Here is a 19,816-nt window from a genome sequence, read left to right as displayed (position 1 = left end):
CAGAGGGTACCCTGCGGGACCAGGGTCAGGGAAAAAGCTGTCCTCTGTGGAGCACCAACAGAAGCCTTTAAGCACAAAGACGACTTCGCCGACAGCTGAAGTACGCTCCGCCGCTGCGAGGGGCAGAAGGGGAAGGGGCTGGACCAGCTCAGCTCTACTTACAGTGGCCAAGGCTTAGTTTAAAGCTGGGACATTGGGAGGAAAAATAAAGAATTAAATCAGAAAGAATTAAATAACCACTGTGGCATGAAAGCAAGTAATCTTTTTACAGAATCACTTCCAATTACCACCTCTTTAAAGCATAACATACTTGAAAACTCTGCAAGATCTGAAGGCACCAGGAGAACACGTCTCTCAGAGAGCCAGAAAAATTCTTTAAAGCAATTTTTTAAAACTCTAGATAGAAAAGTGTATTTCAGAGTAGGGTATTTATTCACAGGAAGCTGTTCTGACTATTGGAATTTTCAAAGCTCAGCAGAAAAACAAGAAAAAAAATCTTCAGAGAGTACAGCAAAGGAAACATGTCCTTCGCTTGTTTTACTGGAGGGAAAACAAAAATCCGAATTGCAAAGCCCCCTTTCAAGAACTGAATTCAGTCAGAATCTAACAGTTCAGAGTTTAAATGACTGGGGAACAAAAACTGAAGTACTCCAGTACTGCATTTCATGACAGCCATTCACCAGCTCGTCCTGTGCCATCGTGCTGAATAAGGCACAAGAATTCATCTAATCGCAGAAGGAATAAAATGAAATGGCAGAATAAGGAATACTGCTATTTTCTAACTGACATTCATTACCATAAATTAAGTTATAAACCAAGGTTCAAGTGCAATACAGGTCACGAGCCCTGAATTAGCAAAGTCTGGGGAGCAGGAAAAAAAAAAAAATGTAACTACCTCTTAAATCTGTTCTTGATCTTTTTTGAATTTACAATATCACTTTTTGGTAACTAAAAAAAAAAATCACTTTTTTTTTTTTTTTAAATAGATAGAACCTGGGGTGGGGAATATAAATCTGTCAACATAAATAATACCATTATCCACAACTTGGCCCAAATCCAGCAAGTTAAATTAACTCTGCCAACTGTTGCCAATTTAAACTAAGACAGTACCTGCAATTTAGTTTTAAGATTATTATTCTTAGCTGACAAAACCCCCAACTGACTAATGGGTAACAGGCGTGCATTTATTCAGACAGTTGGTAAAAAAAAAAAACCAAAACACACAAAACCATCACCACTTTTTGAATTATCAATTTTTTAAAGAACTAGCATACAAGGGAACTTGCAAGCCTAAAGGCATGTATTATTATGTTTTAGTCAAATTGCAGCTAACACCACCGTCAAATTTTATAGCTTATTCTGTCACTGTCACCCAGGGGCAGGAAAGATGTAACAGTGGTAACAGGTACTATGGCCAGGGCTGCCCTAGGAGGATAAATGCTACAGCTGAGTATTGTTAAATCTAAGACAAGAATATGAGCAGTGTTTTATAGATTTTTAAATAGTGACCAAATTGTTAAGATGAGTGATTTAACAATGAATATCAAGAAGGTCAGGAGAAGGAATATGAAAAATATTACTAATCTAGATCCATTATAACGTCACTGTAGGCTCTGAAGGTTAGTGTCTCATCTGGAAGTTACGGACGGTTTTGTCTCAAATGCATCAATCTGTTTCCTCCAAAAAGCCTGTCTGGGTCACTTCAGCAAATCATTCAGATAGACATCACAGAGACAGCAAGGCCTTCACTTGCACAGAACAAGAAATCAAAGCAGTTGTCGTGTCTATTAGAAAGAGGTACTCCTTATGTATATGAGTTCATAAGAGGATCTTTATCCCCAAAATTCAGGATTGGGGCCTAGAAACAAGATGTGTGTTATTGCTTTGTTCAGTATCTAGAGGTGGAACCTTAAGAGTAAATTCTGACTGTGATGTACGAGTTCATTCATGGAATAAGCTCATAAGGCACATCCCCATCCCCCTTTGCTCCTCCTCTGTTTTTCTTGAGGTTTTAACAAAAACTGCAAAATCCTCAGTACGTACAGCAAAACACAATTGAAAAAAAATGTCCACTGATCTTCAATCGGGGTCCCTTAATATTCCAGATGGGAAAAAAACAATCCACGAGTTGACAGCAAAGAAAACCTTCTGCATCATTTGTTATAACTCACAAACAGTTTCCTGTTACTACAGCAATTAAGGCATGAAAGGATGCTGACTCGAGCAGTGCTAAATATAAACTTGGCTGTTAGCCCGTTCAGTCACATGCACACAAGAAGAGAAAGCTGAGCGAAGCACTAGTAAGAGATGAATGCACAGAGGACATCATCGAATAATTTCTCTACTACCCCTGAAAAGATAACTATGTCCAAACAAATATTCTGCATAAATACAAATAGGACGCTATGGGCATTGAAGACCTTTTTTATACTCTCCGTGACACTGTAGAAAATTGCACAGTGATCATATTCTATCTCCTTCCCTGAAAAACCCTGAAGTGGCAGAAGAGATTATCATCTTTGTTTGAAACTATGGTTATACTTAGGGGAGCAAGTCCTGAGCAAGCTCTGCAGGAATGCCAGTCACTCCCGGGTTCTCTCCCAGCATCAGCTGGAAAATTCCCTTCAGAACAAAACTCCAGAGTGATTTCAGGGATCGTTCACTCCTGGGATCCCATCCTAGCAGGTGGGCAGCCCGGACATATGGGCCCCAGGACAAATCCAGGGCTAAGTGCCACATACAATAGAAGTAGCAAGCCTGCTCCAAAGGAAAAAAAACACCTCTATGATTGGGAGCAGAACTACTCTGCACCACCTCATCTAGGGGTCAGCAGTTACTCCCTGGAACAGATGCATTTAGCAACCGAAATGAACATTATTTCTCACCAGATGCAGGATAGTCTAGGTTTAAATATCATAGAATTAAATTTCAACTTTATTCGCAGTGCTCACTGGATGTTCATTGTCAAACATTGTGAGTATACAATACATTTATCCTATTATCCCTTCTGAAAACTTGATACACCATTCTTATTCTTTTAAAGATGTTTAACAAAACACAGAGACCTAAAGTGGAAAACCTGACCAGAAATCTAGGAGAAAGCATAAAATGCAAATCCAAATCATTGTCTTCATCATTAAGGTTTTTTTTCCTGATCTAATCCAATTCTCTATCAGTGTCTTCTGAACTTAAAGGTCAGCCTTTCATGTCCACTCAAGCAGGTTCATGGCAAAATAGGATTTGCAGTGGTTTGCTTAACAAGGTCTCAAACCGCAGCTGAAAAAAATTACAAATAAGATGCTTGCCTCAAGATTCAAGACAGTTAATCAGCTAAAATGACAACAACACAGAAAGGACTTGCAGTTTGTAATAGAGATAGAGGGTAAGGATGGAAATACGGAGTTTGAGCTGTCTCCTTCAGAGAGAAATGGAAAATGTCATAAAAACAGCTGAAGTGGTTGCATAAAAATGCCAGAAACATGATAACATTGATAGGAGAGTGAACGGGAACAATAACGTCGTATTCTGATCTGTGCATTCCAGAAGTGAATGGTTATATATTATTTAACAATAACAAAAAAAAAAAAAGTATTTGAGCGCTGTCAAGAAATAAGCTGGCTGTAGCAATTCCCTGACTGGAGTGAGCCATCCACAGAGTCAAAAATTTCTGCCTCAAAAAAACAAAGTAATACCCATCATCCCAAATGGAGGTTGGCTCTTCTTTCCTTCCTCACCCTCTCCATGTCAACGCTCGGGGACTGCAACGAGCTCCCAGGAGCTAGAGGAGGGACATCTCCTAAAGGCATAGCAAGCTCTTCTGTCTTTGGATGAATGAATCTTCCCCTGGGATTATTAACACCCTCCCCACTAGCTGTGGAAAAAAACAGGTAAGTACTTCAGACTAACATTAGAGTAGAATTAAGCTCATCCACAAATGCTCATCTAACTGTGTTTCAGTAAGATGAGGTGTTGGCACTTCTGTCAGCACTGATTTTTCTTGGGCCTCTCTGGTTCAAGGTAAGGATCTATCAATCATTTCACCCGTTTGCAGCTGAGCAGAGCAGCAGCTCAGCAACAGCACTGAACTGGAAACAAATAAGATCACAGTATCTATGTATTATCAGGGCGTGAGACGAGCTTTCTGGCTGTTCTCCGTAGCAGCTTCATGTAAGAGGATAAGCAAAGCAATTCTGTGGGACACCACAAAAGATTTGTTAACAAGAGTTATCGGAGGTCTGTGCACAACCAAAGAGATCTGATCTAGTAGAGGGCTTTCACCACCTTTAAATAGAAAAGCATTAGACATCACTGATGCCTACATATTACTGCTCATGAAATATCTAGGGAGGTATATAAATAATTATAATATTTATTTAACAATGTTCCCCCAGGCCCTCCTCTTAAAAAAAAAAATCTGAAAAGTTGAGAGTATTTTATTTATTCTCACCCCTCCCCTCCCTTATGCCCTTCTCCCACCTGCCCGAAACCACACTTGTTTCCCCAAGAAAGAAGGGGGGCGGTTAAAAAAAAAAAATAAAAGGTAGTTTATGAAGAAGGGGGAGCAGCATTGGTTGCCAAGCCCAGGGGCGTGATCCTGTGCTCGCAGCCAGCAGCATACCCCCTTGGAGGACGAAGCTGACTGACGACAGCCTTTGCAGCACCCGGGGGAACAGGGACGCTCCCTCCTCACTGCCCCAGCATGAAACACAGTGTATTCATAAGATGGAGTGCTTCTGCCTCGTAGCAGCAGCAGCGGACAAGGTCCACACTATACTCGCTGGCTTTTTCCAGTACATTTGCTGTTTATAGTGCCATTCTCAGGCACAGAGCGTGAGCTTTTGCCTTCTGCAATACCCAAGGGTCTTGAAATGAGGAAAAGTGACTTGGTTAGTATCAAGAGAGATGCACAGCAATGCTTACTGTAAGAGCAAATCCAAGGCTGGCAACAGCAGTGCTTCCCACAGCCACTGGTACCAGCAGCACCTGTACTCAGCAACAACCCTGCCAACAGGCAACACCATGCGCAGGCAGTTACGGCAGTGCAGTAACACCAGGAGGGAAACTGGTATATTTGATGGGTTTGGTGGGATTTTTTTTTTCCCTTTAAGAGAACTCTACCATGATCTTTACAGAAAGCTGAAGAAAAACTGCTATTACATCACCTACCACTAAGTATCAGCCTTTTCTTAAGCAGAAAGTTTCATACCCCGCCTGAGGATAACCTTGGAAGCAAGTAAGACTGCAGAAATAAGCTTCTCTCTGAAATAATTTTAAATGCATATAGAGTTTATTGTTTTTCATCTGTCTCAGAATTAAGACAGCTACCCAGAACAAGAGAGACAGAGTGGACAGATGAATTGAATGATGTTCAAACATTTCGTTAAAGACTCACATTAAGTGTAATTACACTCCTAATTTTCCACTGCATTGGGGCAGTCAAGACAAAAATGTGAGCTCACCTGAAGTCCTTAAGAAACTATTCATACCTGTCAGCAAAAAAGAACACCATAAGAAACCACTGACAATTTAAGTTCCAGCCATAAATTACACTCAGATAATTTGTACCTCTCTATATAAACACCTAGTGAATACAGAATAGAGTAGCAATGAAGCTATTCTTAACTCTTAACCTCCTGCTAGAGGCAGCGCAGTAGATTCATCCCTTGGGTACCTTTCCTTTTCCCTTCCCCACATAATTTAGCAAAGCCTCTGGCTGCATGTGTGAAACTAGTCAGACTTCAACATCTGACACTCTGCACAGTCAAAGTCAAGCTGCAACGTCAGCTATCTTTGGCAAACGGCTGAAGGAATGAATGTTATATGATATAATGTAAAAATAGATAAAATACATTTTACGTGGAACTTTAACTCCCAATGTTTTCCTTTGGCTTTTATGTTAGAAGAATACGGAGTATCTGCTGGGTTGTTATGCAGTTGCATTAGTTAGTAATTTATTCTGCATGTGAATTTCAAGTTCTACTAAAAAAAAAAAAATGACTCTGATCATGAAAATGATCCGAAACTACTAAGATTGTTGATTTTGTAAATAAAGTCATATAAATAAGGAGAAGCAGAAGACAACAAAGACTAGTGGGCTATACTCTTCCTAGAAGTAAACAGTTCTAATTTAACTTTTAACTCTTTCAAGCAATTGTCTTCATTCCGCAAAACAAAAAAGGAAAATTCTTCCCCCGTCAGTGTTTCGGCAGCCTTTGGTAAGCACCAGCCTTCCCTCGGGAGGATTAACCAGCTCAGCTGCAAGTGCATCTCTGCAGCTTCCAACTGCAGGGCTAAGGCAGCTTCAGCCCACGCCGCACCACCGCAAGTCACAGCTGGGCACACACTCCCTCTAAAGCTGCTTCGGGACCTCTGCTCTGTGAAGTACCACACAGCCGACCATCCCTTTATTTAATCCCAGTGTTGCTTTATCTTCCCGTGAAACTACCCAAAGCCAGTTTATGAAAGACTGGGTTCCGCCACTTAGCGCGGTCTTTGTTTTTCAACTTTGCACATTTTCCCTTTTCTACTGATAGTTTTTTTGACCTGTTCGTTTGTCACAGTTTCAACTGTGAGCACGTAGATTCCTGTGAGCACTGAAATTACATGCTCCACCTCCAGTTCTGCTAATCAGCTTGAGAATTATTAAATTACAAACACAAACCCACAGCTGAATCCAAGGTTTTCTGCACACATAAGCCTGTTTTGTTTTCTACATGGGAGGAAATATGGAATCTAAGCTATTTAACACTTTTCCCCTCAGCAGTGGAAAGCACGCTGAGGCACTAGTGTATTGCCTGCATCAGTGACATACCTGTAACACCAGTATTTACTGGAGACCTTAATTAAATTTGCGCCCCTACAGCTTTTTCATGCTGTGTGATGGGGACTGATCTCCGTGTGCATTCCAGCATCCTTCCCCGCCTCATTCTCAGCTGCTTCTCCAAAATCTGGGCAATGTTTACACAGCCTCTTCTCCAGCAGCGAGGAAGGGGATGGATTCAGGCCGAGGATGCCTTTTGCAGTGCTGAAGCAAAGTGCTGTGTGATACAGGGGGGCAGCCACTGATCCCAGGAGGAATAATCCTGGATACAAAGCCAGAGGAAGAGAGACAGTTCCCTACCTAGTCACAAGACGAATTTTGAGGTCAAAAATGCTCCAATATAATGGCAAGTACCTGACAATACTAAAAAAGTAACCTGGGAGATCGAAACGGTATTGCTTACTAGTGGAAGTCACCAAATGTGCTGTTAGTGACACAGAAGGATCCCAGAACAAACTCCCACCCGAGGCACACAAACCCTCGTGGCACCTCCCATGAGAAAACAGGAAAGGCAGAACCTTCGGTCAAATACAACACCGCACCTTGAAGTGATCTAAAGTCACGTTGCTGCTGCAAGGGGTGATTCAATACTTTTCTTGCTGTTCCCAAAATCCCTCCTTTATCCTAGCGCTTGTGCCAGGTGCACAGCCAGGCCCAGAGGAGCAGCAGTCCTAGCATGGAAAGCAGAAACAGGACTGGCACACCCAGAGGTTTTTGGGGTAGGAGGGATGAGAATGGGACGCTCCCTTTGCACAGCCTGGGTGAAGCCAACAGTAAATCTGCACCATACAGACAAGTCACATCTACTACGCATCAGCTCGTCCACAGCTCATCTGTGCATGCTCTCATACCACAGTGGGGAAGCCATCTGGATGTTTTTCCTCCATGGCTGGGAAAGACTAATTAAAGTAAGCTTTTCTTTTTTTAACTGAGTTTTTACACAAGGTCAGACATAAGTCGCAGTAAAACTCAGCCATATTAGTCTCCAACTGCAAAAACTGAAATAAGCAGCATCTGGAAACAAGGCTGATACGATAGGTTCCTAACATGCAACGCAGAGAAGTAAACCAATAGCAAAAACACTACAAATCCAAAGACTTTTTCTGATAAACCAGATCCAACAAACGAGTAAACAACAAGTCACATATTTCCCACTGGAACCAGTCATCTCCGACACGGGCCATTTGTGCTGTATCACAACCACAAACACACACTTTTGTTACGTTCCTGCTGTTCAGGGAGAGGGAGACAGAATCACAAGGGAGAGGGAGACAGAATCACAAGAAGTCTGTCTGACATTTTCAAGATGAAAAGGTCACCAGGCTGATTATAACACCACTGCCACTTTTGCAGCTACCTATTTACTTTGCTTTATTTACTTTACTTCATGAAATAATATAAAATAGGTAATAGGAAAATTGATGGGGGGGGGGGGGGGGGGGATTTCAAGCTGCTCTCCCATCTCTTCTCTCTAGCAAAAATCTTTATTTATTAGGCAAGATGGCTGTGCATCCAGCTGGCAATTCTTACATCTCTTCACCTTGAACAAAACAGTTAATTTTACATTTGTAATATCACATCTTTACTTGTGCTTTGTAAAAATCAGCCCATTGCCAGGACTTAATGAAGCAGAGAAACAGCTGGATTGAAAGGCTATTTACAATCCGAAAATACAAGCTGATGGTATTTAAAAGAGCAGCTGACTAAAGAAATCAGTTTGTTCCATGCATATTTCTCTCCAGTCTTCCGTGAAACCCAATAAAGCCAATAAAATACAATTTCTACCCATTCAGATTGCCATGAAAGATGGGATAATATCCTCATGGAGACTGATGATCCACATTCTTAGTGTAAGATGAGTTATAGTGAACTGGCCAGCAGTAAGGGATGGATCACTGCATAGAGCCAAAAGCTATCAAGAGCAAATAACCGAAAGCCATGAACGAAAAAGCTATTTTTACAGTACAATAACCAGAAACTGATGATGTCTAAAAGAAAAATGCAGCAGGTCAAAATGCAACAATTACCTGTTGGTTCACAGCAAGCATTTGGAGCTGAAGAAAATACCAGAGCTTTGTGGCGATACAGCTTTACATACATCAACACATCGTGAAGCAGACAGACCTCTGCCCGCGGCATGGACAAGAATCACATACCGTGTCCTGTGTCTCCTTCTAACCCTGCCTGAAGGCTTCCCAGAAGTTCTGAAAGAACTGCTGGTGTCCAGCCGACAGGTCCCAGACTGTCTCCGAGAAGTGAGCTTTGAGAACCAAAGCCCGGGCCACCGCTGAGGCCCATGTCTCTGGCTCCGTTTAGTTCAAGTTGGCCTCACTGCAGAAGCCTTTTTCTCTCGAACTTTCCCATACTTTTTGAAATGAAAAAGATTTTTCAAGGCTTTGTCCTTCCCCCAGGTCATGCAGGAGCCTTTCACCAGGATCACTGCCATACGGTAAGGCAAGTTTTAATTCTGGAAATGCCTATGCTCCTATCCGACATCCTAAAAGCTACAAAGTATTGAGCGAGTGGGTTGAGAAAAGGTTTTATCCCTGGGTACAAGCATTAGGAGAAAATAAAACAAGCCACTTGCTCCTTATGTCTGCTTTAACGCAATAGGAGAGCTGCCACAGAATATGCCCCATCTCCAAACAAATAACATGGTAGTCTTCAAATATGTTCCTCTTTGCTCTTTTTATTATCTAGAGAGAAATGTGTAAGTTAAAAAAAAAAAAATTACCTGTTGGAATTTGCCATGTCGGTTTGTCAAAATTAAGTTAAAAAAAACTCAAAGAATACCCAAAAAAGCAATGAACATGATGAGCCCATCACATACAAATGGAAATCAGCAAATGATGCAGCAAAAAAAGTCTAGCAAGTATCAGTATGTATTATGGCTGCTAGGCTGGATATTTTATTAATAATTAACATACAAATATCTAACAATCCAAAGTAAATGAATACTAGAAAACACAGCTGATATCATATCCTGTAGTTTTGAATGAAATATGGACTCTGCTGGGTTAAGAACAGTATTTTGTGGGCTTTGCCTTAAAAAGCTCCCCATGTTTCAGAGGAAGCAAGGGTTTCATTTCAGGCACGGGTTAGTCACATCCCAAACATTCCAAGGGGCAGATGCGATGTTAAAGGAAGTTCTCACACACAGCAACCAAACGGAAACAAGAACGCATGCTTTCAGGTTTCTGAAATAACACCATGCTCATTTAAGGAGAAAGAAAGAGGGGAGGGGGCACCAGACAGCTCACACACGCAAGGCCAGCTTTCCCCAGCCCGAGAAACTTCTTTACCAGAAAAAAAGAAATAAACAAACAGCACCAGAGATCCAAGGCAGCTTCCCAAGTACTCTGTTTGCCTGATATACTTACCTCATTTTTCCATTTACTTTTTCTTTTTAAGAAAGATTTTCTGCTGGAGACACCAGCTGCCTCTGTAGCTCCGTATTTGGATTGATTAAATAATAAATAAGGCCAACTAAAGCTAGGAGTTTTCAGTTGAATGAGTAAGCGTTAAATAATTTCTTTCTTAGAGCAACTCGTAGACTTCATTTTCTTTTCATTTTGATTACACACTGAAACAGTACCTCTGTGTTCACAGAATAAATACAATCTGTTTCATTCACGCCTAGTACATGGAGATCTAAGTGTTTCTAATCTATCACTCTGAAAGGTTTAAGTTGCATTATAAGTAAAAGTTGCATTTCAAGTGATCTTTCCTAAAAAGACCTAAATCAAAAGCACCCCTCCTACCAGACACGACAGCTATAAGGAAAGTGTCTCCTGATAAGTATGAAATGTATTATTTTACATAAGACACAGAGTTGAAGAACAACGGCTCAAGGTTTAGATTTTTTTTTTTAAACTCATGATTTACAAAATGCTCGTGCATGACAACTATTTTGCACACAACACATGCTTAAGCACATGCAGAAGATGGAAAACAATTTTTCATTGGAACAATCTTCTATTTTACTTTTTCTAAAACATTAGCTGCAGGGAAGGGCAAAGGCAGCTAACTAAATAATGATTTTTTTTTTTTTTTAACAGTAGTATTATTTCTGCATTATATTTGGACCATGTAATATAATGCACAACGCTTTCCTAGGCAAAGGCATAAGGCAGATGACACTGAGCTTCTTCATGTAAATGAAGCTGTTTCACAGTCTGAGATCTCTGGTCGAGTATTACCTAGAAACTATGGTATAGCTCAGGAGAGTTTCTGCAAGATCAGGACTCGAAACACTTCTTTGGTCACATTAAGAGTAAGTCCACAAAGTATTACAGGTATCACTGAAATTCTTGAGACTGAAGGCTTTATATTAATATAAATAAACAAAACCTGTGTCCTTTTATTTCTTGTAGCAATACATGCCAACTGCATCAAAACAAGCAAGCAGAAAGTGTCAAACCAGCAGCCTGCTGGCCTTATGCAATGCCACGTCTTAGCAAACACACTTTTTTGCTTGGTTTGTTGGTTTGTTTTTTTTACTGTACCAAAAGTACTGGTCGCCTCTGGTGATACTACCTCCTTCGCTGGCTTCTCAAGTGGTACCAGTGGTTTAGGATATCTGGATGCTACAAGGAGTTTTCAAAAGCAAGACAGCAGTAAGTCATTATTTAAAATCTTTCAACCAACACTGGAGTAACCACCAGCAAGGAAAGAGCCTTTATAACCACCAAGACAACTGGATTTCTCTAGGTCTCGTACCAATTCCACTTGAATGTTTGCAGGCTCTCCTCTGCAAAGACATATGGCAAAGTTTCTGCATTTAAGCAGAGAACTCAGACTAGAACTCGCTTTAAGTTATATGCGCAAGTAAAATTTCAGAATATGGAAGAAAACCAAACCACAAGAGCAAAACCTTCTAATACTCAAGTAATATATGCACGGCCCTTTCCCAACGTACCATCTATATTAGGACGAATAGAATAAGCCTCACAAATGGCCTTTAAAGCAGAAAGAATATTACCAAATATATTCAAAGCTAAATTTTATGAAAATTTTTCTATGTAGTTAACGTTTCCAATACGACGCATGTATCGAGATGACACGATGAAAAAATTCAACTTCCCCAAGCTACCTATATTTGCAGTCTCATTGTAACCTAAAAAAGGAAGTCCAAATAAATCATACGCATCCAGTTGAAACAAAGCTTAAACATGAAGGAGCATTGCAATAAAGACATGCAATGTCTGAGTGACTAATGCAGCACGGGAAGTGCTAGAATGAACAATGAAAACTGATTTTCTACTGCCCAAGAGTACATTTTCAAGGTGAGGTTTTGTTCAGGCTATGTTTTTTTTGCTTTGGAGTTTTGTGATTTGGTCGTGGGTTTTGTTTGTTTGTTTTTTTAAAACTACACTTTCACTTTTGGAAGGTTTCTTGGGGAATGGGGCATACCATTAAATCTCTTAACTAAGGCACCCCCATGCAGCACCCAGACCTTCCCACGCACTTTGTCAGCATAACGGGCATCCATATTCTTGAGACAGGATGTAAGAAAAGAGAATCTGAAAAAAAATTTAGTTAAATTTCATAATAAGTGAGAATCCAATCTAGGGATAAAAAGGGGGTGGAATTCCCACCTCTGCCTGTTACTGGAGAGTAGCTGCAGGGTTCACTTGACCAACCAGCCTCATCCCTGGCCACAACACCTACGTAACCACCGTGAGCTGCCAGCAGAGTGAGAACCCAGCTTCCCCCGGCCGGGCTCCGTCCCAGCTCCCTGAAGAGGGCAGAAGGCAGAGCCCTGCTCTTCAACAGCGAGGCCTGGGAAAGCCACAGCGGGTTCATGCATCGAGTATTCCAGATATAGAGGCACATGATAGCTAAGGGGCTGAATGCAGCTTATGATTTCTCCCTCTCTTCACCAAGGCTTAAGAAAAATAGCATCAGAGCAACTAGAAAAACATATAACTCCTATTCCTTGTTCCTTTTTCTTTTTCCCGTCCTGGCAAAATGGTATCAATTTCAAGTAAATGGCCAGGATTTAATATCAGTATTAACTAATACATAGGGTTCAAAGCCTTTTATAATAGTTAACCTTATCACAGGTAATAAAATACTTGGCATTACATAGATGACCACCATTTAAAAACAGAACAGTTCCATCTGTAGATTTTAAAGAAAATGATCAGTGAGTCTGTGTAGCGCTCTTCCTTCTGCACTCTGCCATCACGAGAGGGCTCAATGATTTTGGAAAGAAAAAAAAAAAGTTTCAGAAGCAGAGCAGTAGTATGTGTTCTGAAACGCAATATCCCTTTCATCACTGAGTATTTTTGACTCGGCAGTGAGATTTGCAACAGTCCTGGTGTATGCTGTGATTGTGTAAGAACACAAAGAGACTGCACGCAGGCAGGCCGGTAAGAGTTCATCATTTTACCAGCTTGATGGGGCACTTCAGACTTGCGAATTAGACACTTGCCAGCAGTCTGCTAGAAGACCTTTCCCTAGAATAGCAATCAAACACTAGAGTTCAAAAACAATTTCTTGACTTAGGTCACAGCAAGAGAGAGGCAGATGAACTTTCTCCACGCACAGCTCAGAGTTCACCTGTGTACGCTGGGCCTGGAGAGGAGAGAGGGAGAAAGAACCGTCCCCACCAGGTGCCGTCGCACCTGCCAAAGCAAACCAGTTCCTTCTCCTCCCTGCTCAGCGGGCTGGGTGTCCTCCCAAGAAACCTCATGCTTCCACTGTGAAATCACTCTTTAAACAAGACCAGTAATTCCAGAAGGATCGAATCATGCTTTGTTGCATTAACACAGATTCAGTTCTACCTGAATGGTACCTAAACCATCACAGCAGGTGAACTGGTTTGTTTGTATTAGCAAGAAGAGTCTGACTCCTGCAACAAAAGGAATCTTTTCCATAGGAGATCACACTTGGAGTGTCTAAAAACCTCAGTGAAATCTGTTTGTCTTTGATGACATCTGCAGTCCTATGAATTAACTTTTCTTTTTAAAGTTGTGGAAGCAGGGGCATCTAGGCTCTAACACCTCCCTAAGCTATTCCACTAAACTGAAGAGTTCATAAATTTAACACCAGATCATAAACCAGAGATATTTCTTCTGACACCAATGTAAGATTTCACCCGACAATGGCTAAAAGCTTGCAAATTCCCGCAAAAAGATCTTGCCCCAGCTGTCAGCCCTACTGAACGCATGGAGGTGGTGCCCTTTACCTGCAGCATTAACTTTTTTTTTTAAAGCAAAGATGCAGCAACTTGAAATGATGAATATTTCTCTGTCAGAATGCACCAGTTTGATCAGATTATTTATTAAACCATTTATGGTATGACACACCAGTGCCTTCAAAGAGGATCCAGCTAGAGACTGCATTCTCCAAGACCTGCAAATTAAACCAACAAAACTAGCTGTCAAGACTGCATTGCTACCAGGTTTTTGCATGTTTTCCAGTTAATACACAACCTCAACAGGCAGCAAAACAAGCAATTACACTTCAGAAGGCCTTCTGTTAAGTGATAACATCACAGAAGCTTTCCATTTAAAATATAAAATGCAACGGTGCTTTCAAGGAGTTGTGGTCAATGTACATACATTATATATTAAAGAGATATACATTTTAATATATTATATATACAGAAAGATATATATTGTATATCTGTTTTATGTATATGCACAGAAAGATGGGAAAACAGGAATTGTTTTACCATCTTTGCAACAAAATATGGGAAAACTAATGGATTCTCTCACTACCAAGACCTGAGATTTCCAAGAGGCCCTAGATAGCCATCATGTTAGTATTATTAATGGAAAATGGTTACATCTGGGCTCAAGGATATTTTAACCCAGCACAGATAAGAACAACAGTACCCTTAGAAGAAATAAAGATGCAGGAGACATACTAAGTTTAATATTTCTTATCTAAGCAAGTCAAACCCTTTTGTCTTTTTCCTCCTTGTTACTGAGTTTGCTGCACTGCTTAGAAGTGCTTTCATGAATCATTTCATACCATAGCTGGAAACGAAAAGGTAGAAAACCTGAATATGAGCCCCTTAAGAAAGAAGTTATATCTCCTTTCTCATACCACTCTTCTATAATGGAAAACTGCTATAGAAGGTCAGAGGCATTAAATCATTCTCCACATTGCCAGTAAGATTTTTATACTTTCATCTCCCCCACGCAAGAAATGAGCAACATGAAGGAGGATTTGACTGTCTGTTGCCAACAAAACTAAGACTTCATTATGGGACACCACTTCCACAAACAGGAAAGCAGAACTATTACACTTAAAATGAATTGGCCTACTTGCTACTTCAGTGTTTCTGTAACTATGAGAAAGAAAAACACAATATTTGTATTCAAGTCCACATGCATCATCTCCATCTGGTGCGGCTGACATGCTTACAAGAAACAAGCTGAAATTTAAAAACTGTTTCAAACCTCTTCTTGGGAAAATGTGAGACCTTACACACCTTTCCAAGATTGGAAAGGGAAAAAAAAAAAGGGAAGGAAAGAGAAAGACTTAATGAAGAAGGAAAACTAAACCCAGTGGGAAGGTCTTGCAGCTTTCTTCAAAAAGAGCAACTTAGTGATGTTTTGACTTTAAGACAGTTAGCAAAATACAGATTATAGTCTAAAACAGGACAGTTCTCAAAATATCTTCTGAGAACAATTCCATCAAGATTCAGTTTCATAGCCTTCCCCCCAGCTTCTCCTATGCAAACCCCATCTATTATTTCAACTTGGGCTCCCAAGGAAGCAAGCACAGCTTCGCAGCCATCCTTTATCACAAGCTCACAGATAGAGCTCTGTCTTCTGACTGAAGCACTAAAACAAACAGAAGAATCTCAGTGTTTATTAATAGCATCAAGTTTCAACAGCTTTCCAGAAGTTAAACTGTTTAAAACGACTGCTAGTGCTCGGCATCTGGAAGCTCTAAGTGTCCAGACATAAACGTATGGCTACGACTCACCTACCTGAGGACCGTCCTTCAGCGTAGCAGCCGCAGCAAAGGATGGGTTTCCCTGTACCCTCTGCCATTAGCGGAGGCCACAGATAGTGTGTCCTGTCATATTTCGCGCTAGGGCAATTAGTTGATGGAACTGCGTCCTTCTGGTGGTAGGCCTGGGAATGGGCTGAGGAACAGGCCTCATTTGGTTCTTGATGTGCCCAGGTCTCCCCATATTGCTGACAGCTTCCCCTAGCTGATATGGGGTCTGTTAGGGCACAGAAGAGGTAGTGAAGGAAGAAGGTCAAAACTTAACCCAATAAGGACTGTGTTAAGAAGGGTACGGACTAAGACCTCCCTTTCCATATAGAAGTATGAAAAGATCACAGGCACGAAACAAGCTTAAGCACAGTGGTAAAACTGCACAGGCATTTCATGATCAAGGAGAGACCGATTTTCCAGAGTCAAAACAGGACACGGGAATTTACTCAGCAGGTAGACAAGTGGACTTGAAGGCTGCATTTGGATCACTTTCATTAGAAATCAACACAAGAGTAAAATTAGAGATCTCAACTAAAGAATCAGCTGCTGGGAGCTACAGCATGCTGCCACTGCATGAGAAGGTCGAGAGGAAACCCAACATCTCCAAAACCACTGTATCTTGATTGAATTCATCAGCTGCAGAAATCAAAGGTGACACTAGCAGACTGGAGAAAGTACTTGGAAAGCAGGGCACAAATACCTCTCGCCCCTCATCTGCTTTCGCAATCACAACCCGTGTACCTCGTTAGATCACTGCTATACAGTTGTCATTTCAACAGCAGGAAAGAGCAAACATACAAAATATTATCTAACTATAATAAAGCACGTGAAGTACAGAATATCAACATCTAGCCCACAAATCATATCATTTTCTTTCCAGCGCAGCCCTTCTATTCACTTTGCCTTCTTCTGGCACTCCTTGGTGTTGAGAGCGATGATAGACATCCGACACTCCTCAAGACCCTGGCTCTACGTTCACTGCCTTTCTTCACGTAAAATCTGAATTCCGTCAATATCAACCCTCTACAGAGAGCAGCTATGGGCAATCCATCCCCCCCGGGACTGCTGGCATTACCCTTCCCTTCCTCAGCCCGGAGCAGCTCGCACACGCGCACACGAAAGAGGATCCAGTGCTACGGTGGGTGCACCTATTGAAAGCAGAGCATCTATTTTACCAGCATTGAATGATTTCTTTGCCCTGTTTCCTCTCTTGTTCGCGTGATTTTAGTTCTCTAGAATATCAGGTACACAAGGTACACACTGTAGTTTTAAGATTTTTTTTTCCTCTAATTTTTATTCAACAGACTTACTAGAAGCCCTTCTTGGTTATGATTTTTCTTCTTCCAGAACATATGAAGAAATATAATTTCTCAGAGTTAAAAGCTGACAGCTGTTATCATGCTGCAGTCTGATTAAAAAAAAAACCAAACATGAATGGAGCTGGCTAAAGGAAAAGGTTATTTTCAAAAAAGTCTTATCAAGGTACTTGATGGGCAGATCAAGAATCCGACTCCAAGGACCGAAGTCTGATGGCATTACAACACTTTGTACAGCCCTTACCTGTCAGACTATGAAGCCCACAACTGAGGTTTTGCTGAAACGATCTCTCTGCTGAGATTAATGCTCACAGTTTCAGGCACAAGTGAACTGCAGTTTCCACTAGTGGAATAAATTTGCAGTTTACTAGTAAGGTCCCATGCAGTAAAGTCTCTAAACTCAAACTAATGCTTTTGTTATTCTGCCTTCTAAATCCTGAATCATCAGAAAGGCACAGTATTTTATAGAAACAGACTTTCATACTATAGCTAACAGCAACTGAGCAACAAGATATTAAATAGGACCATCTGTTGAATTATCTCTATATAAACCTTGAGACATTACACTGAAATGCAGTTTAAAGTCTCATTCTTGATACCCACTACATGATCCTCCAGGTACACAGGACCGCGAGCAAGCCAGTTTCACCTGAGCAACAACTGCGGAGATAGATAGAAACTCACACAAAAACCTCACCGCAAAAACCCTTCAGAAGCTGAGAAGGATTTATTTAGGAAGAGTATTAGTTGTTAGTATTCAAAAGTTAGCATCAACTTACAGCTCAAAGCATACTTCCCACGATGTTGGAAAACAGACACAACCGATTCACACTCTGCAAAACAGCAGCGCTGCTCCTAAAATGAACCATTTAAGTGAACTACTCTGGCTCTGACTAGAAACACTAGTGTTTGTATGCGAGCGTGTTATAAACAAAACCAAAGAGGTACCTGAAAAGGGTCTGTCCCTTCACAACAGCAGCATTTCTATGGCTGACCCCTGGACCTGTTCTCTGCCCACCACAAGATTTCTTCCAGACGTGTACAGAAGAGCCACAAGGCACAGAAATGCCCTTTCCAAGGGCACGCCACTATCAAAGTCACAAAGAGGCCTAGATCAAATGCACGCTGATCTCCTAAGTACCTGCTATCATCTTCGCTGCAACAGGGATCGCAGATTACAGCTAAGCATCTGAACCAGAAGCACTGAGGTTGTAATTAAGAGGATTTGGTTTTGTCAGGTTTTTGATTTGTTTAAGCAAAAGTGTCAAGTTGGCAAGAACACTTGGATCAGAGAAAAAAAAAAAAAAGAAATCACTGTGGATTATTTTAATTGGTGTTGCATAGCCCCATAGCACACAGCATTTTCAGAGATAAACCCATAAACCTCCCCAGCCCATACACACCTCCCCGCACAAGAGCCGACGCTTAAGCCACGCCAGCCAGCGGGCAGCTCGCCGTGCGGGGCAGCCCAATTCATGAATGAGCTCCCGGCGCAGCAGCAGCCCAGCGCCTCTTAAGAGGTCTGAAACCAATTTACTGCCGCACCAGTGTCAAGAGGATTTTGTGAGAGACACTTTCCTACTCCCATTCCAAAAAACGGCCACCCGCACCCCTCCGAAACTCCTCGGGAAACGACCAACGCACCGGGGACTCGGCAGGCTGGGTCGTTTTAAGTTCCGAAGGTGCTGCAGATGCTTCTGGAAACTAAATTTCGGGCTGTGTATTTGATTTATACCCGATTACACGAAAACGCACCGGCGTACACCTCTCGATGCCTTGTCCTGCTGGAGTTTCCCACCGGCTCGGCCGCCCGAAGGAGTCGCTCGGGCGAAGCGGGCAGGACCCGCCGCAGCCAACGCCAAACTTCGGGGGCTCCGTCCCCGCACCGGCTCGGCCCCCCCCACCCCCGCGGGGCGGCTCCCCGCCCGCCCGCCCCGGCGCGGCCCCGGGCGGGGAGGGAGGCGGCGGGCGCCGGCCCTCGGGGCCGCCGGGCCGCGGCCGGGGCCGGGGCCGGAGGGAGCCGCCGCTCACCTTGGGCGATGGCGATGGACTCGAAGCGGTGCAGCTCCCGCAGCAGGCAGCTCCGCTCGGTGGAGTGCAGGCTGTAGATGAAGTCGCGGGCTCCCTGCGCCGTGTTCAGCGCCTCCATCGGCTCCTTCTTGGGGTGGGTACCCAGCGCCCGCCCGGGCGGCGGCGGCGACCCCCGCGGGAGGAGCAGCCCCTCGGCGCCGCCTCCCAGGCTGCTCAGGCGGCGGCGGCAGCAGCAGCGCGGTGGGCCACGCAGCGAGCCCAGGCAGGAGGAGGGCGCGGCGGCGGCGGCGGCAACGGCGGGGCCCCCCGGCCGCCCCAGCAGCAGCAGCGCCGCCCGGCCGAGCCACGCCGACATGGGGCAGGGGAAGGGCGCGGCGCTGGGGCCGCCAGAAACGCCCGCCGCGGAGTGCCCGGGGCCGCGCTCCCGCGGCTGCTTCACCGGGCCGGGGAATACCGCACCCAGTCACCGCCCCGCAGCCGCTCCCGCCGGCGGCGGCGCCGCGCCGCGCCCCGCCCCGCACTCCGCTCCGCGCCGCTCGGGCCGCCTCAGCCGCTGCCTCCCATGGCCCCCAGCCGGCGGCAGGGCGGGGCGGAGGGCGGCCGGCGGTGGGCGGCTCCGCGCAGGCGCGGCAGCAGGGCGGCGGCGGGCGGCGACGCGGCCTCCGTCGCCCCCTCAGGGCGCCCA

General features: G+C 43.3%; 1 protein-coding gene across 4 annotated transcripts in view; it reads right to left on the bottom strand.

Annotated features, from left to right (window-relative positions):
* Positions 1 to 19,588, bottom strand: part of TMEM65 (transmembrane protein 65) — a 35,132-nt gene extending 15,544 nt beyond the window's left edge. For 3 of the 4 annotated variants that reach the window (XM_082326122.1, XM_082326123.1, XM_082326125.1), the window contains exons 1-2: positions 19,132 to 19,588; positions 11,326 to 11,406 (exon numbers count right to left, since the gene is read on the bottom strand). In XM_082326122.1, the coding sequence (XP_082182248.1) occupies positions 11,326 to 11,406; positions 19,132 to 19,486 (436 nt within the window). In that variant the 5' untranslated portion in view covers positions 19,487 to 19,588. The remainder of the gene's footprint in view (positions 1 to 11,325; positions 11,407 to 19,131) is intronic. The other variant, XM_082326124.1, reaches the window with a different exon arrangement.
* Positions 19,589 to 19,816: the final 228 nt, after the last annotated feature.

This window comes from Platalea leucorodia, assembly GCF_965183815.1.
Source record: "Platalea leucorodia genome assembly, chromosome: 1".
In the NCBI taxonomy this organism is placed as follows: domain Eukaryota; kingdom Metazoa; phylum Chordata; class Aves; order Pelecaniformes; family Threskiornithidae; genus Platalea; species Platalea leucorodia.
The sequence above is the reverse complement of the archived record's forward strand: the minus strand, read 5'-3'. Positions and strand labels throughout refer to the sequence as shown.